General features: G+C 40.0%; 1 protein-coding gene across 3 annotated transcripts; it reads right to left on the bottom strand.

The window, feature by feature from the left end:
- Nucleotides 1-2,074: 2,074 nt before the first annotated feature.
- LOC128136104 (ubiquilin-1-like) lies at nucleotides 2,075-18,627 on the bottom strand. 3 transcript variants are annotated; one of them, XM_052775225.1, is made up of 12 exons: nucleotides 18,459-18,627; nucleotides 16,340-16,494; nucleotides 16,146-16,258; nucleotides 14,901-15,016; nucleotides 13,486-13,748; nucleotides 12,523-12,681; nucleotides 11,552-11,792; nucleotides 10,865-11,007; nucleotides 9,706-9,789; nucleotides 5,422-5,537; nucleotides 4,904-5,072; nucleotides 2,075-3,249 (listed from the first exon to the last, which is right to left on the bottom strand). In XM_052775225.1, the coding sequence occupies exons 2-12, from the start codon at nucleotides 16,412-16,414 to the stop codon at nucleotides 3,094-3,096; spliced, it is 1,635 nt and encodes a 544-aa protein (XP_052631185.1). In that variant the 5' UTR covers nucleotides 16,415-16,494; nucleotides 18,459-18,627; the 3' UTR covers nucleotides 2,075-3,093. The 3 variants fall into 3 exon arrangements, with proteins under 3 accessions (XP_052631185.1, XP_052631186.1, XP_052631187.1); XM_052775226.1 differs by having other exon boundaries at nucleotides 2,075-3,246; XM_052775227.1 differs by lacking the exon at nucleotides 18,459-18,627 and having other exon boundaries at nucleotides 16,142-16,427.
- Between the last annotated feature and the right edge of the window lie 6,086 nt (nucleotides 18,628-24,713).

Genomic DNA, 24,713 nt, shown 5'->3' with positions numbered 1-24,713 from the left:
CTGACAAGATACCTACTGAAAGCCATAGAAATTTGCACTTGACACAGCTAACTAGAGCTAAGACTCATCCATGATGTTTCTCTGGTCACAAGTATATTTCTGTGATGCTTCATTTCACTTGTTTATACCTTTACTGCAAATAGAAAGAGTATTACAGCCAGACACTGCCCTTTCCTTTTAGCCTGCTACAAGCATGCTGTGTCACTTCTTGGACCCTAGGATCCATTTTTGGGGGGTAGATGGAAGGGGAAGCAAACCACCTATCCTACATACCATCAGCCACTTATCTCCCATAGTGTATGGGGCTACCCTGCTTACATAAATAATCTTAAAAGTTATTCTACCAAAACTTCATGTCTAGCCCAGTGTGGTGGGTTGACCTTTGCTAGCTGCCAGTTGCCCACCAAGCCACTCTATCACTCCCCCTCCTCAACAGGACAGGAGGAGAAAATAACATGAAAAAAAAAGCTCATGGCTCGAGATAAAGACAGGGAGATCATGCACCAATTGCTGTCAAGGTCAAAACAGACTTGACTTGGGGAAAATTAATTCAAGTTATTGACAATTAAAAACAGAGTAGGACAGTGAGAAACAAAACCAAAACTAAAACCATCTTCCCCCCCTTCTTCCCAGGCTCATTCATTCCCAACTCTTCTACCTCCCCCTCCCTGAGGGGTGCAGGGGGATGGGGAATGGGGGTTGCTGTCAGTTCATAACACTTCATCTCTGCCTCTCCTTTCTCACACTTTTTCTCCTGCTCCAGTGTGGGGTCCCTCCTATGGGAGACAGTCCTTCACAAACTGCTCCAATGTCAGTCCTTCCCACAGGCTGCAGTTCTTCAAGAACAGACTGCTCCAGCGCAGATCCCCCACACCATCAAAGGTCCTGACAGAAAACCTGCTCCAGCATGGGCTCTCCATGGGGTCACAGCTTGCTTTAGGGCATATCCGCCTGCTCTGACACAGGCTCTCCACAGGCTGCAGTGTGGATATCTGCTCCAACATGATCCTCCATGGGCTGCAGGGGGACAACCTGCTTCACCATTGGCTGCAGGTGAATCTCTGCTCCAGCACCTGGAACACCTCCTCCCCCTCCTTCCTCTCTGACCTTGGTGTCTGCAGGGTGGTTTCTCTCACATTTTTACCTCATTCCTCCCTCTCACAGCTGCTGCACAGCTTTTTTTCTTTTAACCCTTTCTTAAACATTATCAGAGAGGCACCAGCAACTTCACTGATGGGCTTAGCTTTTGCCAGCAGCAGGTCCATCTTGGAGTCAGCTGAAACTGGCTCTGTCCACCATGTTATTTTCTCCTCCCGTCCTGTTGAGGAGGGGGAGTGATAAGAGTGGCTTGGTGGGCAACTTCTATGTTGCTGTATCTATGAGACTTTGATCCAGAGGCAGAGAGGCCTGCCAACTAAGATTTTCTTGAACTTTACCCAGTACTGTGCATCAGCAGTATTTGATCTATTTACTTACTGCTTAAGTAAGAGACAAGATTACTGGACAGCAGAAACTTCTGAGAGAAGAATACAACACAGTTACTCCCTGTAACATCTGCATGCTTGGCTTTGCCAGGAGTTTTATTAATTTCATTGTACGTAAAAGAAAGTGTGCTCAACACCTTCCTTTATATCCCATTATAAATTTGTTTCATTTAACTTATTAACAAATTTGAGTCAAGGCCAGTAAGTTTAAACCATTTGCAAGCAATGGTTTTTAGAGCAAACTGGCTTTATATTTGTACCAAAAGAAAAGATTGTTCAGATGAAGTGTTTAATGCAATACAGGAATTAAAACAGAATGTTCACAATTACACTGACACCGAAGACCAATAAAAAGCAAATACTATTCAGTAACACACAGCGGAATGCTTTATTTCACTACTTTCACTTTATCTAAATAGTCTTCAGTATCACATGACCCTTCCTCTCTCTCATCCACTTTATACTCCAAGTATTGTTTGCTAATCTTAGCCCAAAGTCTGTAAGTAGTCCCAGAGCTAACATTGAAAGGTCAGTCATCTTGAATGCTGCATAATCACCAATTGCAAACACACTGAAACAAGATGCTTAAATACTTTTTAATTCATTTATTACCTGTGCACAAGAGGTAACTACCAATAAAAACTCAAGAGAGATACAGTATTTTTTTACGTGGTGGTTAAAAGTAATTAGAATATCACATGACAATGGCTGAAGGTAATGTTTCCGATTACAAATCATAATGCATGTTTAGAATCTCAGTGGAACAAGCCAAAATGCCTTAGAAACTATTTCAGAGCACAAGGCAGTGCTCCTTTAATTTGCACAAAGGTAATTTACAGTTAACCTGTAACAGTACTGCAATGAGACAATGTTGCAATGCAAGCTTCTTTATGGCTAGATGTGAAGATATAACTAGAACAGCAATTCTAGTATATTTTAAATGAACTTGCCTAAGCATTTTTTCTGAGATGTTTACCAAAGATGCTGGAAGATTCTACACTAAAAACCATGTCTTACTACTTTTTTTTTTTCCCTGGCCTTTCTTGGTTACTTATAATTTCATTCTATTGCAACACGTAAATTTCTAGAAATAAGCTGTCTCCATTGTATATGTTGTGTTTATACTTCATACAAATAAAAGCAAAAATGGTAGATTACTTAAGTGGTATAAATCTTACAGCATTTTGCTAGCAAAAAAATACATGCCGAAATCACCATAAGCAGCACTGGTACCCACAAATTATAGCCTTCAATTGTTTCCTTTTTAATTTGTATCCTACATAAATTACTACTGAAGGCTGATAGTTTAGTAGTAAATAAATTGGACAGTTGTAAGTCAGACAAAGCCTGCTCAACCAACTGTGAAAGCTGGTATTGTTTCAAAAAAAATTAAGAAAGAACAAAGAACAAAAGCCATGCATGCAACAACTGAGTGAAAATGCATCAATTCCCCGTTTGAAGAAAACTACTGCACTTGACCTTAAAATGCATGACTGATTTTAGTTATAACAAGACAATCCCAATTGTCAGAATGAAATAAAGCAACTATTTTAAAGATTTAAGAGCTGTTATCAAAAATAAATTACATTTTTGAGTTAAAGAAACACTGCTATGAAGGCTGAGCACCAAGCAGCCTTTCAATAGCTGCACTGATATCTCCTCCTGTTGCTATTAGAGCTTGTAAGTTTGCTTCATGGTTCAAAAAGCCCATTGCACTCAGCTGCTCCAGTTGTTGCTGAAATCTAACTTCTGGATTTTGTAACTGCTAAGAAGAAAAATCTCAAGCTATAAAAGCATAATACACATTTGGCAAAGTACAGGATTTAAACATAGTTGGTTCTGAACCACTTCTTGTCTTTACTAATTTCTGAATGCATCTTTTTCAAGTTCCCCAAACTAGACTATGACAAATTTCATTCACAACTGAATTATTGATCAAACAAGTCAGATTAGCCTCAAATTTTAAGAATAACTTCACTTATGTGACATTTTTGAACTAGAAGAGCAGCTGCTTGTTTGATAACAAAGGAACAGTTAAATCTGATGTGTCCCAAGAACAGTTTCTTAAAGATGTGCATGCAGATTTTTTTTTTTTTTTTAATGAAAGAGTCTAATCTAGTAATGTGGGACAGCAGGATTTTGAGAATTTCACTGTTGGCAACAGTGAATGTGGTAGGCTTTTTTCCTTGACATAAAAGTTACCTCTTTAATGCTCCAAGTATTTGTTGACTAAATTTACCAAAATTCTAGTTAGAAAAACTTCAGCCTAAGGCAAAGTGACAGCTGTGCTTTATGAGTTGATCTTGCTCAAATAAATTGCTCAAACTAGTGGCAAAATTCTCAACAATTTCAGTTGTATGATCAACTCAGAGGCATTTTTGAAACAGAACAATTATATGAAAATAATATGCTTTAGGTATATAGGGTCAGAGTAATACTGAGAAGCCACTTTTTGAAATGAGTGAGACAGTTTACATATCAACACAAGATTTTTGCAGCTACTGCTAATTTTTCTTTTGTTCTACTTAAGTTTCATCCATTGAGAAATTCCTACCAGTATTTAAAAAACGCATATACTTCCAAACCAATAAAATGCAAATATACCGGCTGAAATTTAAACACTCCTCTCTCCCCCTCCATCTGCTTCCCCCAAGCAAAACCAAACAGAATACTGAATTCGTAGCATAAGATCTGGCAGGATAAAAATATCTATGGGAACATGGTTTCCTATAGCTATGCCTACCACCACTTTCTCATGGTTACATAAAATAACATTTTTCTGTCAGATCAGCAAGCTGAACTGCCTTATTCTGTGGCAACAGAGGAGATAAGAGCAGGACTGTCCCTTTTACCAGCAGTCTGCCATTACACTGGATATGTACCATGGTGTAATGGTGCTTTTTCACACAGCACTCCTTCTCCAGCCTGAATCCTACTTGGTATGTTAACGCAATGTACACTGTGCAGTCTGGACCTGCAGGATGTCAGGGAAGCATACTACAAATTCAGGCCCCAAATAACCTGAGCTGTCCGGCTACAGAGTAACAACCAGCAACACAGATACAAAGTACAGAGATAATGATGTTCAGTACGCTTAAGTTCTTTTCTTGTCTGAGCCCACATTTCACTTGCCAGGGAACCAGTCTTCCCTTTAACACCTTAATCTGCTTCTTTCCAGGCATTTCAGAAACTCAAGGGTATGAAGATAGGTGTACAACAATCAACCATTCAGAGGACACTTTTACTCAAATGTGATGTTTTTCCAGCATTTATTTGCACAGCTAGAACATCACTTTTAAGCTTCCTCTTCTCTCCTTTGACCAGAAGCATTCTGTTGGTTTATACTGGAGGAGGCTGGATATTTAAAAAAAACCAACAACCACCCCCCACACACACTAGAATACAGTGATCTACTTTACCTGAGCATTTGCACCAGCAAGTGCCTGCAACATTTGTTGGACAAACTGCTGGTGACCAGGTTCAGCAGCCCCTGATGTTGGACTTGTATTTTCACTGGGAACAGAACTAGATACAGTGAACCCCGTAGGAGCTCCAGTGCTTCCCAATCCACCTAAACCAGGATTGAATCTGCACAAATGACAAAGAGAAGTACATCACTAACATAGAAAATGACTTTGTTGTAATGTCTCTTCCTATTATATGCAATTACTAAGTAAAAATTCTGTCAAATAAAAAATGGATGACAACTTCAGGAAAGCACCAAAACAAAGACCATAGCCATCATTGCTTAAAAGTGCATTGCAGACAAAAGCGTGACAGATTCTAAAACAAGTTTAGTGAAACTAAAAAATGCAAGAGGAACAGTCTGTAAAAACTGGATAAACCTCTACATGTTAAAAAGAAAGACAAAAAGCTGAAAAAAAACCCCAAACACAAGAGAAAAGTTCTTGTATAAATTTGTATGACCAATTCTTACCCTGGTAAGAGTCCCGGTGCTTCCGTTGCTAGTGTCTGCAAGCCCTGCTGAATCTGTAGCAAAGCCTGCATTGCTCTAGGGTTTGACATAGCTGATAACGTGTCAGGATTCTGCATCTAAAAACAGGAGAGAAACTCATAATTGAATAATATACAGACATTCAAAGTTGATCTTTATCACTAGATGTTTTACAGAATCTGATATCCTTTCAGAACTTTGCTGTTTCTCAACTTTGTATTTGAATGTTTACATTAAATCCTTCAGATTTTTTTTTTTTTGAGAAAACTTTCACAGGAGGTGATCAATGAGCTCTCTAGACTCCTTTTAAATAAGGAGAACATAAGGAAAAGTATTTCTCATTACTTTTTCTAGTAGACTTTATTATCTTCCAAAGCCATAGGAGTATATTAGTTCAATGTAATTCTAAATTAGTCTCCTATATCATACTACTGGTAAGCAAGAGGGCTGAATACAGTGAAACCTGACTAGTAGGTATCTAATACAGAAAATTATAAAACATCTTTTTCTAACTAAATTCAGACTACAGCTATTCAATCCTGATAATACGTGTATGTGTTCATATCTGTAGTGCCATCAACACCTATAGACATACAAATACTCTGCAAAACATACTAGCAAACATAATATTCAAGGACCCTCATTCTACTGCAAATTTAACTAAAAACTGACTTTTGCATCCACAGATAAAAGACATACTTTTGATTTCTGAAATTAAACATCTAAAAATCAGACTATTTTAGATACAAAACCAAAACTAATGGCTGATGCTCACCTCTGCTTATAGATGCCACATGTAAGTGACAAGTTATTTGTTTCAGTTAGAAGTCTTGGTAGCCAGACCTGCTTCAAATAGCAGACAGGCTGATTAATCTCAGCAGCCTTCACTTGGTAACTAGACCAAATTCCTTCTGCTGCAAAAACATTTTTTGATTCAAAGAACTGCACAAATTAAGGTTAAGCTTCCTCTGGTGCAAAACAGAAGAGCAGAATAGGGCACAAAGATCAAGTATTGATTCTGTCCTGAAATATGGGTGTGTAATGAGACTTGAGCACAGCAAGTTTTTAAACACTCTCCATTTGTCTCTTGGATTTATATCTTTGTGATAGCTAAAAGTCAGAGGAGGAAAAGCTAAATGTATAGCTGGTGAAATTAATCCAAATCTTTAAAGGAGGAAAGCATTTCAGATTCACTGAAGTAAGCTGCTGTGATTACTATGTTTAAGAAAATAACCTTTAAGCCATGACTTACTGTCTGATATTTAGAGTTGTTTTTACAGAAAACTGACCCAACAATCCTCTGAGCACTTAGGTGACTTGGATCTCTGTTAATGTTTTTAATTCCAGCTGTAGAGTAGCAGCAATTCTGGGTAAAACTTATGTAAAAGGACTAGAAAGAGTATCTCAGATGCGTTTTCCTAGTTGTGCTGAGCAACTGGCCATTTACTGCAAGTGCTTTCCATTATACAGAGGAACATTTCATAGTTTCCATCATCCAATCCCATAATATAATGACAACAGATGAGTGAGGAAGTATGGGCTGTGATACTGTCAACATTCTGAGAACATCCAGGTACTTCTCTAGTTTACTTCATCTGTTAATGTTGTTGATCATCTGACCTAACACGGAGAAGACAGCAGAGAGCTACCTGTGCAGATAAACCCCAAGGTGATACTGATGGAAAGAGATACAAAAGCATTAAGAGCATCTGGGTGAAGATTAGGGGGATGGAAAACAAAGCAGATGTCATAATGAGTGTCTACTATTGATCGCCCAGCCAGGATGATAGCATTGATGAGTTATTCTATAGGCAATTAGGAGAAATCTCTGGATCAGTAGCCCTTGTCCTTATGGGAGATTTCAACTCCCCAGGCATCAACTGGGAATACCATGCTGCTGTGACGAGCAAGTCTGGGAAATTCCTAAAGTTCGTGGAAGATAATTTCTTGTCACAAGTACTCATTGAGCCAACAAGGAAAGATGCCCTCCTAGACGACTTGTTTGTGAATAGAGAATGACTTGTGGGAGATGTGATGATAGGTGGCTGTCTTGGCCACAGTGATCATGAAATGGTTAAGTTTAAAAATGTTGGTGTCATGAGAAAAAAGGACAGCAGAGTTGCTACCCTGGATTTCAAGAGAGCAAACTTTAAGCTACTCAGGGAGCTACTTAGCAGTGTCCCCTGGGAATCTGCCTTTGAGGGCTTAGGAGTCCATGAGTGCTGGTCAGTTTTTAAGAACCACCTTTTAAAAGCACAGGCAATCCCATTGTGTCATAAGTCAAACAAGCGGGGCAGAAGACCAGCTTGGCTGAACAGGGAACTCCTTGTGGAGCTCAAGAGGAAAAAAAAATGTATGATCTCTGGAAGCGAGGTCAGGCTTCGCAGGAAGATTACAGAGACGTGGTTCATCCATGCAGGGAAAAGACACAAAAGGCCAAAGCTCAACTAGAGTTGAAACTGGCCAGTGTTGTGTCAGGCAACAAGAAAGGATTTTTTAAGTATGTTAATAGCAAGAGGAGGTCTAAGGAAAACACTGGACCAATACTTGTTGAAGATGGTCACCTGACTAATAGGGATGAAGAAAAAGCAGAGGCATTTAATGCATTTTTTGCCTCAGTCTTTAATAATACCAATAGACCTTGGGCTGCCTGGTCCTCTGAGTTGGAGGACAATGACTGCAGGAACAGTGACTTTCCATTTGTGGACACTGAAATTGTAAGGGACCTGCTGTATCAGCTGAATGTTCATAAGTCCGTGGGGCCTGATGGGATTCATCCCAGAGTACTGAAGGAGCTAGCGGATGTTACAGCAGGACCCCTCTCAATCATCTACCAAAGGTCTTGGGAGTCTGGGGAGGTCCCTGCTAACTGGAAGCTAGCCAACGTTATTCCAATTTACAAGAAGGGTGTGAGGGAAGACCCAGGAAACTACAGACCGGTTTGTCTAACCTCAGTACCTGGGAAAATTATGGGGAAGATCATACTGGGTGCTATTGAAAGTCATTTAAAGGACAATGCAATCATCAGGCACAGTCAACATGGGTTCACAAAGGGAAAGTCCTGTTTAACTAATTTAATACCCTTCTATGATAAGGTCACCTGCCTAGTGGATGAAGGGAAGGTGGGGGATGTAGTTTTTCTGGATTTTAGGAAGGCTTTTGATACTGTCCCTCACAGCATCCTTCTGGACAAGTTGTCCAACTGAGAGATGAGCAGGTACACGGTGTGCTGGGTGAAGAACTGGCTGAAGGGCAGGTTGTAGTGAACAAGGCTACATCTGGCTGGCAAGCGGGCACCAGCGGTGTTCCTCAGGGCTCAATTCTGGGGCCAGTTCTGTTCAATATATTTATCAATGATCTGGATGCAGGAGTTGAATGCACCATTAGCAAGTTTGCTGATGATACTAAACTGGGAGGTACTGGTGACTCTCTCGAGGGACAAGAGGCCTTGCAGAGGGATCTAGATAGATTGGAGCATTGTGCAATCATTAATGGTATGAAATTCATGTTGTTATTTTATTTATAACACTGCATACATTGAATGAGATCCTGGCAACACACATTTACTTCGGTTTGCAAGGACTGCCCAATGATGGAACTCGTGAACTGGATTAAATTTTTAATTCCTAAAAACTTTGCTTAGTCCCATTTAAAGGACACAGTCCTAGTATACACTGACAGTTAAGATAAAGCAAATACCGGGGCTGCAACCATAATGGTGTAAGAGGGAAAGCTAGTGGTAAGGCAATCTTTACAGGCAAATATCTTCAGAACCCACTCCACTTCTTTTGTATTAGCTTATGACTTGCCTCTTTCAAGGAATGCTGTAAGGTCTCTTTACCCCAAATAATCAGGGCAGGGTGGAGGAGGTATGAGAAAAGTACCGTAAAAGCTTATCTTAGTAGCGGGAAATTTTTTTTTTTAATTTGCATAAGAAATCATGTAGGAAACAGGTTTTCTCTGGGTGGTGCACAGTAAGAACAAGTCATTTCTTCTAAGCAAAGACACAACAGCAAATCAAAGCAGTTGTGCTAGTCACAGACAAAAACATCCACTAAAAGCCAGATTTAACTTTTGAAAGGGATGGAGAGATAAATCAAGCATTTAATTATCAAGGGACAATACAACTCAGTGTCTAAAACTAATGAGAATACACATAACAGAATCTAGCTTTAAGTGAAATCAAGGAAAGGCACCAGAGTTTATTGCAAAAATTGCTCACTGGATTTCAGACATTTATTAACACCACTTAGTATCTCATCTTACTTGTTGAAGGAAAGTAGGAAGCTGTTGTCTCATTTGCTCCTGAAGTTGAGGATTTCCAGCAAATAAAGGATTATTCAACATCATCTATGGGACAAAAATATTCAACATCATAGATCAAGCAGTAAATCAAAAAGTAAATACTAGAGTAGATTTTAAGACAACTATTTACAACATATGAATCAGATAACAAGATAATAGTCTATGATAACCTCAGAGTAATTATCTCCTACTTCTCCTTTGGCCAATACTTGTTCTGAAACAATGAAACACCAGCCTGAGAACTGACTGAAATCATTGGCGGTGTGGAGTTGGGGTTGGTTTGTTTGTTTTTGTTGTGGGTTAGTTTTTGTTGGGTTTTTTTTGGGGGGTGTGGTGGGGTGGGTGGGGTGTGTTAAACTTTTGAAGTGAATCCTTGCCAGATCCTCACCAAAGCAACCTCATTTATGTAACAAGAAAAGCCTTTTCTGTTCAGCCTCCATTACAGATGTGATGGTTTCCTTGTAAACATCATCTGCAAAAAGCCTGGGATATTTTCCAATTAAGTGTTTAATATACGAAAGATAATATTATTATCTCAGTTCAAGATTTGACTTTGGACATTATTGCTGTAAGTAAAATTGGAAAGCACTTCTACAATATCATTCATAAAACAGCAGTAAGTATCAGCACTTTTATCATGAGCAAGGATCACAGATGAGAAATGAAAACCAGAATAACAGCTAGATATGGCACCAACTCCTTCCCCTCCACTTCTGTCCTCCCAAGCTAGGGTAGGTATTTATTTACTAGCGGATCTACCTTAATTTATAATCAAAGCATTTGTTTTGTTTAACCGGTTCTTAGGCTAGGCTACAAATTATAGGGCTGCATGAAACATACACAAACTTACAAGTTGTTACAAGAGAATGCCTGACATGATGTCCAACTACAAATTGAAGAAACTTACTGCAACAGATTGCTAAAGGTAACTGGGTGATAATTTCAATAAGTAAGGCATTAACATACTTTAAAAACTGGACCATTCACAACAGACAAGTTATTGTTGAGAAGTTGGCACAATTACTCTGCTTACTCTACTTGAAAATATAACTGTATCATAAATTCAACACCTTTTTTCACTTCAGAGCAAAAAACACACTGCTACACCAAAAACATTTACCTGTACTGCAAGATCAGGATTCTGGCTCAATGACTGCATCATGCTTCTCATATAGGGTGCAGACAACATATTTTGCATAAGTTGTGGATTTTCTGTTATCTGCTGTAACAAGCTCTGCATTCCTGGCGTGTTGAACATACCAACTTTAAAAAAAAAAAAAAAAGTAAAAGGTCATTTCAGTAAAAATCTTGACTATAATCAAATTAATTAGACTGCCTAGAACTGGGATACAACTGTGTGGTTTTTGGTTTTGGGTTGTTTTTTGTTTTGTTTTTTTTTTTAAATGAGCTTTAGCCCGTTAAATACATCTCAATGTGGTTCTGCTTACACAGATGCATCTGCCCTAGAAACAAGTTAAGCCAGAGGTTGTAGCCAACAAGCAATCCCCGCTAAGTATCTACATTATTAGCTGTTTTCCTGTTTGTCTCCAAACAGAAAAAAAATCATTATCATTCATCTACAGATTCCCTACTTTTGTTATTTTAAGGCAGTACACAAGTATTGTTAGTACTCTTGGTTTACTTTTCATGTTTGTTTTTCTACAGAGGACTTTGATACTAGTCAAATGTTCTATGGAAATAAACAGCAATACAAACTTTGAATCAAAACATCTCTTTCTAACAACAGAATCATTTCAGCAAACTCATGAATATTTGCAAATATATACAATTGCAATAACAGACACACCTCCTAGTCCAGGTCCCAAATTTGGTATAGTTGAGCTCTGTCCCGTACTAGCAGAGGTGGTATTTCTGACATTACTACTGCCACTGCTCTCACCACTGGTGCTGGTACTTGTGGAACTCTGAGAGCTGGACTGAGGAGCCCAGGGATTTGGTAAAGGATCTCTATTTTCTGTACGAGATGGCTGACTGTCCCCTCCTGATGATGCATTGCTTACTAAGGAAGCAAATGGGTTACCTCCAAACTACAGAAGGAAAAACAAACACATATCATCTATTAGTCAACTATTTTTATGTCTGCTAGAAGTGGCAAGTTACCTTTCCAAAATTACACATGAAGATAAATGTTGATGGCTCTTAATCAATTATAATCACCATCCTAAAATAAGCCACTGTAAATATTCTGAAAAGATACCAACATTGAAAGAGATATTATCTACAACAACAACAACAAAGTTATTCACACCTTGTTTTAAATGCAGCGTTTGCTACTACACTAGTACTTTGATCACAGTAAGATTATATTTTGCATAGTGGTTTCCAACTTAGAAAAATTTCAAAGCCTTTTTTTCTTCCCACCTTAGGTTCCAAGTTACTAAACACACTCTTAATTTTTCCTGGACCTCAGGAATTTTATAAGTCCAAGAATTAAAAATAAATAAATTTAGAATATATATAACAAAAATTTATTAACATTAAAATAGCTTATCAAACTCACAAAACAATCTTTATTCCTTCAAGTTTAAAAGAGCATAGGAACAAGCCACACATTGACTTTAAGCTTCAAGAAATTAAGTTTTGTCAAGTACACATTTGAAAAGTTACATTATTTATCTTCTTTCATTTTTGAAAAAAAAAAACCAAACCCAAACCAAAACAAAAACACCCCCCCCCCAACCCAAACCAAAACAAAACCAACCAACCTCCCCCCAAAAAAACATTTACTTTCAGTGGCCCCCTACAATCATTTCTCACCTGTTCCTGTGCTGCATTCAACATTGGCTCCTGAATATCTGTGTACATACGTCGCAAGGCATTGTAGCCACCTGGTATACTTTCAAGGTTGCTCAAGGCTCGGTCTTGGTTTCGCATCATTTCCTGCATCATTGCAGGGTTTCTAGCAAGTTCTAGTGTCTAATGATGTAGAACATTTAATTTGTATTAATAAAAAAAAAATAATCCATTTTAAAGTGAAAACATCAGCATTTAACAGTATCTCAGTTACTAATGTCTAACTCCATTTGAAATTAGGATTAAAGCCAAATCAAGATGTCAGCTTAGTGGGAGGGGAGTCAATAGAATTTGATATTTAGCCAACATTCTGCCACAACTGTCAGTATGCTGGCTGAGTCAGAAAGCATTGACTAAACAGAAGAAAAAACCCTTGAATGTACCATCCTGTTCTTTCTTGTCTCTTCTCAACACATATATTTCTACCATTTCTAACATCAGTACAGCATGCAGCTTATAACATTAACTTGAAAAATAAATACCTTAATTTTCCAAAGCCTCCATTTGTTTCTTGATGCCTTCTGCCACATAAGGCATACCTTACATAACACACAACTTTAGAAGCAATCAGAAGTACCCACAGTTACATAAACTGGAATTATTACTTTATAGTAAACTCACTGTTGACTAGACAACAGAAGATTTCAAGTGGCATCCAACTCTAAACTCGGAAGATATGATTATACAGTCTTCAGCATCTTTCAAAACTATGCTGCTTTTTTTTTTTTTTAATTATCAGCTTATTTCAGACACCAGCAGCTAGAAATAAAAACATCAGTTTCCTCTGGTGACCTTTTACAGATTGTCTAACAAGCCTAAATTCCTCAACAATATTTCGGCACTCATCTAAGCACGCCCAATTCTTGCTCTTTTGTTCACAGTTACAGTATAATTAAAAGTCATGAACTTAGAGATCTTTCTACATACCTGTCTCATTATATCTGGATTATTCAGCATGTGACTGATTTCTGGATTTCTCTGTATCAGTTGCTGCATTTGAGGGTTAGCCATAATTAACTGCCTCATCAGGTCAGGATTTGAAAGCATGCTCTGAACAAATGGGTTTTCCATTATCTGAACCATCATTTCTGGGTTGGACATAAGTTGTCGTTGCATCTGACTTTGTAACTCTGAAAAATTTGATGCATTTAAGCCCAGGCTACTCAGGCCTGCCAAACCTCCAAGGCCACCTTTAAGAGGAAAGAAAAAAAAAAAAAAATTAAACTTTCAGCTTCTAGTACATTTCTAAACACATCCAGGTTCTTTCTAAGTACAAAATACATAAACATAACCCACACTTCAAAATAATGAAAGTCAATGGAAATTCTATCTTTGCAAGGCTGTTAAGGAGTCATCCACTAAGAGTTTGCTTCTTTACATAACGAGACACCTAGAAATCCAAACCGCATTTGAAATATAACTTGTTACAATTATAACAGCTTTTCTTCTACTTTACTATAGCTGCAGTAAAGGGATGTTTGAGTTTTGGGGCCTCAGGTTAATTCCCAACACTTTCCAATACATTTGTAATAATCATTTATAGACAGACCACCACCACGAGGCAGACAGGCCACTGCCACAAGGAATCTCTTAATACAATGCATACTCCCTATTCTAAACAAAAAGTAGAGCTCTTCTTTTTGCTGATGCAACAAGAATAATGCTTTAAATTCTCCTCCTCTGCAGAGTTCAGCAAACACAAAAGTTTCACATTTTTAGAAGGTACTAGTCAGTCTGGAGAACTGTTTACAACTAAAAAAAGCAATTGCTTAACACGGTTTTTCCGGGTTTTTTGTTTTGCTTTTTAAAAAGAAAGCAAACAATGAAAGAGCATGAATAACAAAACCCAGTAACTATGGAAAGAGATAATATTTTTAAATCAATAGACTTCTGTCTCTATTCCTGAAAGGGTATGATAATGCAGACTCAGAACCTGAGAAATACTGGTTTGTAGGATAGGAGTAACTTTTTTACTTCTGTTCCAAGTCATGATGTTATGGGTCCAACTTCAATACTCTCTTCAGGCCAATTCAAATGCACTGTTAAGGAGGAGGAGGAAGAGACTAGTTTAATAGCACCTATAGTGCCAGAATACGAGATCAGTGGCACCTTACTACTGAAGATGAAACAGCACAAGCCAGAAGTTCTGTACATAAAAATTAAGGAAACAACTTACCTCTGATAATTTACTGATCAGAAACTTATTACAACCAATACCACAGATTTTTGTAATCAGTAATTTTATTTTATTTTTTTTAAGTCCCGTTTACATTAGAATAAAGCTCCAGGGATACTTACCTGAAACCAAGATACCCACCATGTTACCTAACAAATATTCTTACCCAAGCCAAAAGAGTTGCTATTTGTTGAAGCTGGCGTTGAGGTATTACTGTTTGATATTGATGTGGTAGCAATACTGCCAGTGGTGTGTGTTTGTTGACCTGGATGGTCTTGTGATCTATAAAAAGCAAGTTAAAAAAATTACAAGTTGAACAAGGTGCGGTACGTTGACCCCAGCCAGTTAAATCCCCAGCCAGTTACAATGTCATTTTCCCCCCACCCCAGGCAGGATGGGGAGAGAATTGGAAGGACAAAAGTGAGAAAAACTCATGGGTTGAGATAAAGACAGTTTAATAAGCAAAGAAAAAAAAAAACAAACAGAAAAGTGATGCAAAGGCAATCGCTCACTACCTCCCGCCAGCAGACCAATGTCCAGCCAGTCTCCAAGCAACAGCTACTTTGAAAAAGTTCCCCCCCAGTTTTATTGCTTAGCATGACATTATACAGTATGCAATATCTTTGGTCAGCTTGGTTCAACTAGCCAACCCTAGCCTACTCACTGGGGGGGGGAGCAGGCACAGAGCCAGAAAGAGAGAAGGAAGGCCTTGATGCTGTGTGAGCACTGTTCAGCGATAGTTAAAACATCAGTGTGTTATCAACATTGTTAGGTCAAAAATCCAAAACACCACACCATATAGGCTGTTATGAGGAAAGTAAAACTCCATCCGAGCCAGACCCAGTACACAAGGTCTGGCATTTAATATAATGTAATAATGACATTTAATACAGGAACAGTATCATACTTGAGAATCTTAATTTACATTTTTATTATTTCTAAAAAAAATAAATAAAAAATAAACTATTATCTCTAGATATCTTCCTGGCCAAACTCAAACAGGAAATATACAGAAGGTAGAAGCAAGGATGAGTAACCTGGGAGGAATACAAAGACATTGTCCAAGTCTCTCTTTCTTATACAGAGTTAGGAAAGACAAAGTGTAAATGGAATTGAATTTGGCAAGGGATGTTAAAGACAACAAGAAGGGCTTCCATAAGTACATAGGTGACAAAAAGAAGACTAGGGAAAATGTGGGACTCCTGCTTAACGAGACAGAGGACCTGGTTACACAGGACATGGAAAAGCCTGAGGTACAGAATGCCTTCTTTGCCTCAGTCTTTACTAGCAAGACTGGCTTTCAGGAATACCAGGCCCCTGAGACCAGGTGAAAAGGCTGGAACAAGTAAGATGTACCCTTTGTGGAAGAGGATCAGGTCAGGGAATACTTAAACAAACTGGACATACATACGTAAGTCCATGGGCCCTGGTGGGATGCCGTCTGAGGGAGTTGATAGACGTCATCGCGAGGCCACTCTTGATAATCTTTGATCCATCATGGTGACTGGGAGAAGTGGCCGAAGACTGGAGGAAAGCAAATTTCACTCTTATCTTCAAGAAGGGCAAGGAGGAGGACCCAGGAAACTACAGGCTAGCCAGCCTCACCTCGATCCCTTGGAATGTGATGGAGCAGCTAATGCTGAAAACCATTTCCAGGCACATGAAGGACAAGAAAGCCATCAGGAATAGTCAGCATGGATTCACCAGTGGGTAGTCATGCTTCACCAACTTGATAACCTTCTGTGATGAAATGACTGTCCCTGTAGATGAGGGGAGAGCAGTGGATATTGTCTACCTGGACTTCAGGAAGGCTTTTGACACTGTCTCCCATAGCATCCTCATAGAGAAGCTGATGAAGTAGGGGCTGGATGAGGAGAATGGAAAACTGGCTAAGTGGCCAGATCCAGAGGGTGGTGATCAGTGGAACAAAGTCTAGTTGGAGGCCAGGACCTAGCAGTGTACCCCAGGGGTCAATACTGGATCCAATCCTGTTTAACATCTTCATTGATGATCTGGATGATAGGGCAAAGTGTACCCTCAGCAAGCTTGCTGATGACTCAGAACTGGGAGGAGTAGCTGATATGCCAGAGGATCCTGCTGCCATCCTGAGGGAACTTGACAGGCTGCAGAAATGGGCTGACAGGAAAATCATTAAGTTCAACATGGAGAAGTGGTGCAAAGTCCTGCACCTGGGGAGGAACAACCCCAGGCACCAAGATAGGATGGGGGCCACCCAGCTGGAAAGCAGCTTAGCAGAAAAGGACCTGGTGGACACCAGGTTGAACATGAGCCAGCAATGTGCCCTTGCAGCAAAGGCGGCTAATGGTATCCTGGGCTGCATTAGGAGTGTTGCCAGCAGGTCAAGGGAGGTGATCCTTCCCCTCTACTCAGCACTGGTGAGGCCACACCTGGAGTCCTGTGTCTAGTTCTGGGCTCCCCAGTACAAGCAAGACATGGACATACTGGAGGGAGTCCAACGAAGGGCTACAAAGATGATGAAAGGACTGCAGCATCTCTCCTATGAGGAAAGGCTGAGAGAGCTGGGACTGTTTAGCCTGGAGAAGAGAAGGCTCAGGGGAGATCTCATCAGTGTATATGAATACCTGAAGGGAGGGTGCAAAGAAGATGGAGCCAGGCTCTTGTCAGTGGTGCCCAGTGACAGGACCAAAGGCAACTGGCACAAATTGAAACACAGGAGGTTCTTGTCTGATCATAAGGAAAGACTTTTTTACTGTGAGGGTGACTGAGCACTGGAACAGGTTGCCCATGGAGCTTGTGGAGTCTCCCTCCTTGGAGACGTTCAAAGGCCATCTGGACATGGTCCCAAGCAACTGGCTCTAGGTGGCCCTGCTTGAGCAGGGGTGTTGGACCAGATGACCTCCAGAGGTCCCTTCCAACCTCAACTGGTCTGTGATTCTCAGACATCTATAATCTCATCACTTCTTCAGAACGGTAGTTTCTAACATTAAGAAAATTGATGGGCATCACTGCAACCGTTACCGCCTTTTCATACTATCCCTAGGATGCCTGTCAATGAATTGCTTCCTCAGTTCTTACCTTGCTTTAGGGATCCTGATGTACTCCTACCCCCTCAAATAGTACTAATTCCATGTCCAGGTCTTAAAGAAGAGAAGGCTAGCAAGATCTATAATACAGGATTTATTCCATACCACACCTTTAGTAGGATGCCCCACTGAACATCAAATTAAATTAAAGTCTTATTTCATCACAAAACTAATATCACAATTTCAATATTTTTTAAGACTCTAAGAGCATGGTAACAATGTAGTTACACAAAGTTAATGCCATCATAAACTAGCACAAGCACTAAAGGCTGCTTGCCCAATTTGTATGCTCACCACACCTGTCTACTGCAGGGGCATAAACACGGGTGTTACCATGCAGTAAAACAGATCAAGGACAGATTGTCTTCAGACTGTTATTCTGCACCAACTGTAACTAAGGAGCTGATTCAAGTGATTTAATAGTAATGGCTCGGTTTAGAAGATAACATTAACTTTCAAAAGGCATATGTATGATATCTAGGGACACAACCTTACAGAATTTGGGTTGCTTCTCTTGTTCAATAGCAGGAGTATTTGTACTGCTTTTGAATGCATTTTAGTCAAACCTAGGTTTGCCCAACAGAAAGCTATCACACTAGGTATTAAGAATATTTTTACTACTTAGAGGTAAAAAGAATATTGCTCATCAGTTATGTTACCTGTTTTGCGTTTTGATGACCAGGTGAACAGTGAGTCCATCGTGAATCCCATGCTGAATCAAAGTATCTTGATCTTTTAAAATTTTTCCAGCAAATATCAAAACAAGCTGATCAGTGTGGGACTTGAAATGCTTAGAGATTTCTTCCTTGAACTAAACAGAAATTCATATTATATAGTTATGTAACTGAATACTGAACTATTAATTTTTTAATTTAAGGAAGAATTATTTTGCTCACATTTATTATATTAATCCATTTGCATGATATGTTTTGCTTTATACAACCTAGAAACACTACACTAAGTTATCTCAACTTTCTTTTTATCCAAAGGAAGATGGGAAATCAAGTAATTCTTTTTCCGTACAATTGAAGTCAAGTAGTGTTTCATATCCAAGATCACTAAGTATATAGCTGGCAATAACAAAAATTGGCTTCCACTTAAAGACTATACTGTCATTTCAGTCAGGCATGTACCCATGATGCAATAAATACATACATAAGTACACATGCCATTGAAACCATCCATTGCTGACATGCTGAGGATGCAACAACATGTTATGTTAATTCAGTCCACATTTGTGCAGGCACTGAAAGGAGCAGTATCCTTTCTTCTTGGACATATTACTGCTACCTTTCACATGTCAAAACTAGCAATCTTTTCCATACAGTCAAAAATTATTTCTTAGGTGGCTCTGCTCTCTCATCCAATTCATGACAGCTACATGAAATGTGCTTCCAGCCCAGGGCATGGTGAAATGCCACATATTTCAGCTGACCGTGAAGTCATACCTTCATTAAAACAACTGAACCTGGAAAAGCAATTGTATTCTTCCTGCCTTCTTAACCAATAACAACCATGTTATACTTCGACTGACTTCTGACTGAGATTCATTATTCTATAGAAAAGTACTCTTGCAGAAAAAGCAATTAGTTCACAAAATGTAAAAAGGCAAATATAAGTGTCATGGTTTAACCCCAGCCAGCAACTAAACACCACGCAGCCGCTCACTCACTCCCCCCCACCCAGTGGGATGGGGGAGAAAATCGGGAAAAAGAAGCAAAACCCATGGGTTGAGATAAGAACGGTTTAATAGAACAGAAAAGAAGAAACTAATAATGATAATGATAACACTAATAAAATGACAACAGTAATAATGAAAGGATTGGAATGTACAAATGATGCGCAGTGCAATTGCTCACCACCCGCCGATCCACAGCCAGCTAGTCCTCGAGCGGCGATTCCCCGCCCCCACTTCCCAGTTCCTATACTAGATGGGACGCCCCATGGTATGGAATACCCTGTTGGCTACTTTGGGTCAGGTGCCCTGGCTGTGTCCTGTGCCAACTTCTTGTGCCCCTCCAGCTTTCTTGCTGGCTGGGCATGAGAAGCTGAAAAATCCTTGACTTTAGTCTAAACACTCCTGAGCAACAACTGAAAACATCAGTGTTATCAACATTCTTCTCATACTGAACTCAAAACATAGCACTGTACCAGCTACTAGGAAGACAGTTAACTCTATCCCAGCTGAAACCAGGACAATAAGAAAACCAAATCAATTTATTCAACATGACTAGTCAGTAGACTAAATGTTTCTGAAAGGATCTTAGGAAGCCCTCCAGAAGTTCACAATATTTAACATTTTTCAAGTAGTATGGTCAACTTGATTTTTAAAAGAATCCTGTTCCAAACATCTTAGTGAACTCTCATACAGGAACCCCAAATATTTAATAATAAGTCATTGCAAGATTAATAACTATATTTTATAAGAGGCAGGGCTAAAAAAAGGAAAACCCTGCTGTATTATACCCTGAAGGCAAGTCCCTAATTGAAAAGGTTTATAGTATAGGAAGACATAAAACAGATCCCCAAAAAATGAGCCTGAGACACAACAGCGGTAAGAAATCTCTGTGCCTGGGTAGCAGGTAGCATTTAGTCAGTTAGAAGTCTGCTCACACAGAGTTCATTCCAGTTCTTAGAGAAACATCTTTTAAGTCAACCTTTATACTGGTAATATTTAGATTTGCAACCATTCTAGGAAGCAATTTAATCCGTTCCTGCCTGAAGTTGATTACTTACCTAAATTATTCAGACATTGTGGTGGGTTAACCTTGGCTAGCCACCAGGTACCCACCAAGCCGCTCTGTCACTCCCCCTCCTCAACTGGACAGGGGAAGAGAGAAAATATGATGAAAGGCTCGTGGCTCAAGATAAGGACAGGGAGATCACTCAGCAATTACCATCACAGGCAAAACAGACTCGACTTGGGGAAATTAATTTATTACCAATCAAATCGGAGTAGGATAATGAGAAATAAGAACAAATCTTAAAACACCTTCCCCCCACCCCTCCCTTCTTCCCGGGCTCAACTTCACTCCCGAATTCTCTACCTCCTCCCCCCGAGCGGCACAGGGGGACGGGGAATGGGGGTTGCGGTCAGTTCATCACACGTTGTCTCTGCCTCTCCTTCCTCCTCATGCTCTTCCCCTGCTCCAGCATGGGGTCCCACCCATGGGAGACAGTCCTCCATGAACTTTTCCAACGTGGGTCCTTCCCACAGGCTGCAGTCCTTCAGGAACAGACAGCTCCAGCATGGGTCCCCTGCGGGGCCACAGGTCCTGCCAGAAATCCTGCTCCAGCACGGGCTCTCAATAGGATCACAGCCTCCTTCAGGTGCATCCACCTGCTCTGGTGTGGGGTCCTCCATGGGCCACGGGTGGATATCTGCTTCACCGTTAACCTCCACGGGCTGCAGGGGGACAGCCTGCCTCATCATGGTCTTCACCACAGGCTGCAGGGCAATCTCTGCTCCGGTGCCTGGAGCACCTCCTCCCCCTCCTTCTTCACTGACCTTGGTGTCTGCAGGGTTGTTTCTCTCGCTTATTCTCACTCCTCTCTCCCAGCTGCTGTTGCGCAGTAGTTTTCACCCCTTCTTAAAGATGTTATCCCAGAGGCACTACCACCATTGCTGATTGGCTCAGCTTTGGCCAGTGGCAGGTCTGTCCTGGAGCTGGCTGGCACTGGCTCTATCAGACATGGGGGAAGCTTCTGGCATCTTCTCACAGAAGCCACCCCTGTAGCCCTCCCCTTCTACCAAAACCTTGCCACACAAACCCAATACAGACATGTTTATCCATCCTGTTCTCAGAGGTCCCCAGTGATAGAGACTCCATAGCTTGCTTCTAAGAAATCTATTTCAATGCTTCACTATCCTATTCTTCATTGTCCTGTCCACTATGGACATGGCAAACAGATTGTTGTTCTCCTCAGAATAAAGGGTTGCAGTACAACTAATCTTTCCTTGAGGGTTGTGTTTTCTAATCTAATAATTCCTACCACTCTCTGGATTTTCAAATCCAACCATATCTTTCTGTAAGTGTAGGGGTCAAAACCAGCCACAATATTCCATATGAATTCTTATCCATACTTAGACCAAAAGGATAAATTCCACATCTTGCAAGCTATATTCCCATTTATAAATTAGAAAATCCATACGGGAAAATATCAGTTTAACAGTGTTGACTCATATAACATCTTTAACCTCTAGACCCTTTTCTGCAGAGGAATTATGTAGGCAGTTGCTTCCCACTCTGCATTTTTCTGGTTAATTAAGAATACTGTCATGGTTTAACCCCAGCCGGCAGCTAAGCACCACAAAGCTGCTCGCTCACTCCCCCCCTGGTGGGATGGGGGAGAGAATCGGAAAGGCAAAAGTGAGACAACTCATGGATTGAGATAAAGACAGTTTAATAGGTAAAGCAAAAGCTGTGCACACAAGCAAAGCAAAACAAGGAATTCATTCACCACTTCCCATCGGCAGGCAGGTGTTTAGCCATTTCCAGGAAAGCAGGGCTCCATCACGCCTAATGGTTACTTGGGAAGACAAATACCATAACTGCAAATATCCCCCCCTTCCTCCCCACAGCTTTTATTGCTGAGCACGACATCATATGGTATGGGATATCCCTTTGGTCAGTTGAGGTCAGCTGTCCCAGCTGTGTCCCCTCCTAACTTCTTGTGAAGAAGCACGAGAAGCAGAAAAGGCCTTGACTCTGTGTAAGCACTGCTCAGCAATAGCTAAAACATCCCTGTGTTATCAACACTGTTTTCAGCACAAATGTAAAACATAGTCAAATACAAGCTACTATGAAGAAATTTAACTCTATCCCAGCCCAAACCAGTACAAATACACATTCCATTGCAACATAAAACCAGCAGAAATCCTCATAATTTGGTACAAAGTAAATGCGTAGGAATAAAGAACTACCATACTGTGCCAGAGCAGAGTAATGACATTTATCCAAACTCATTTACCATCAGATTTTCTACAATAGGTTGTTACAGCGAATTCCACAACTAAGTTGTCTTCAGAATGCTGATGCAGTAGTATAATCAACATTGTTTACTTTATCCTAAACCTTGTTACACATTTTTAGAAGCAGCTATTTATCCATGCAGTTAAGGAAACAAGACACTTTTAGAGCTTAACCACACAGTATCTATTATTGCCAGTATGCAGGTATCAAAACATATACATGTCCCTTTCTCTACTAAGATGCAGCCATTGTAATTACATAATCTGTAAAAACAGCACTACAGTAAGAAATCGCTAAACAGCCTGTGTATCAGGACCACAAAAGAACTCCTACAATAATGAATGCGGATGATCCACAGGTGAAAGGGATCTTTTTCCAGCCAGCATAAGATGACTATTATGAATACCGAGCCACACTTCGTCTAACTGAAGCATATCTACATTAAAAGCCCAACAGAGCTGAAAAAAGTGTCAGGTCTCTTAACTCTCCATCAGCATCACCCCCTTTTTTGGGGGGGGGATGGGGGGGTCATTTTCGGGGTTTGGAGTTAGTTTGGTTTTGGTTTTGTTTTTTATTTTTTAAGGACAGGAACAGTATAGGTTTTTTTACCCTGAGAATGTTTTTAGCAGCACTCTACCACTTCTTGTTTACACACTCAATGATTTCCATACCAAATATCCTCAAATTCACATGATCTTAAAACCCAATACTCTTAACAACAGAACTCTGCTCTTTTGTTCCACAGTAACAGAAGAGAACAGTCTCCACAAGTCAAGTTAGAACTTATTACACTTGCTCAACTTGATTGCCTCTGAAGGTTTTGACATGCATAGGTGATGCAGTCTGTTGATGCACAGTTGAGGGGGGGGGGAAGGAGCAAAGAGAATCCAACTTGCACTGGTAGCTGAGCTAATTCTAGTAAACGTTTTGTCACTGAACAAAGCCAATGTCTTTGTATACACATGAAGTAGAACAGCTGACTAAAAAGGAGACACTTCTGTACAGTCACTTTGCAGAGCAGATCCATACTTTAAACATCAGAATAGAATAGTTCAGTTGGAAGGGACCTACAACGATCATCTAGTCCAACTGCCTGACCATTTCAGGGCTGACCAGAAGTTAAAGCATGTTATTAAGGGTGTTGTCCAAACGCCTCTTAAACCCTGACAGGCATGGGGCACCGACCTCCTCTCTAGGAAGCCTGTTCCAGTGTTTGATCACCCTCTTGGTAAAGAAGTGTTTCCTAATGTCAAGTCTGAACCTCCCCTGGGGCAGCTCTGACCCATTCCCACGTGTCCTGTCGCTGGATACCAGGGAGAAGAGCTCAGCACCTCCCTCTCCACTTCCCCTCCTCAGGAAGCTGTAGAGAGCAATGAGGTCGCCCCTCAGCCTCCTTTTCTCCAAACTAGACAAACCCAGAGTCCTCAGCTGCTCCTCATAGGACATGCCTTCCAGTTAGTTAACGTTAACTTATTAACATCTGATAAGTTGGCCCAGGAAGGTCCCATTAAAAAAAAAAAAAAAAAGGAAAAAAAAAGGTATCCTAGTATCCTAGATAAAGTAGAAAATCTTAAAACCCAAATTGTCATCTTTTGATACGTTAACACCATATAATGATTCAAAAGCTTTTTGCCGACTCAAAGCATGCCATCAAAACCAGCAACTATTAATGCCCATTCACATGACAAAGTGCTGTGAAAGAAAACAAAAATAATAGAGATACTTTCCCAATTCCTCTCAACCTTGGTTTAATATAGACACGTTTAAAAAAAAAAAAAATTAAAAAGTTACATTAACAGTCCTAAAGACACCTCAAGGAATTAAACATCCAACTCCCGCTGAAAACCAGTGTAAAACAGGATCCTAAAACTGCAACTGCTTTAAAAATATTATCTAGATGACAATAAAAAAAGAAAAAGCAACAAAATTGCTGACTCTTCC

The sequence above is a fragment of the Harpia harpyja genome, chromosome W, assembly GCF_026419915.1.
Source record: "Harpia harpyja isolate bHarHar1 chromosome W, bHarHar1 primary haplotype, whole genome shotgun sequence".
NCBI lineage: Eukaryota > Metazoa > Chordata > Aves > Accipitriformes > Accipitridae > Harpia > Harpia harpyja.
Note: the sequence above shows the minus strand (reverse complement) of the source record. Positions and strands in the feature narration are given on the sequence as shown.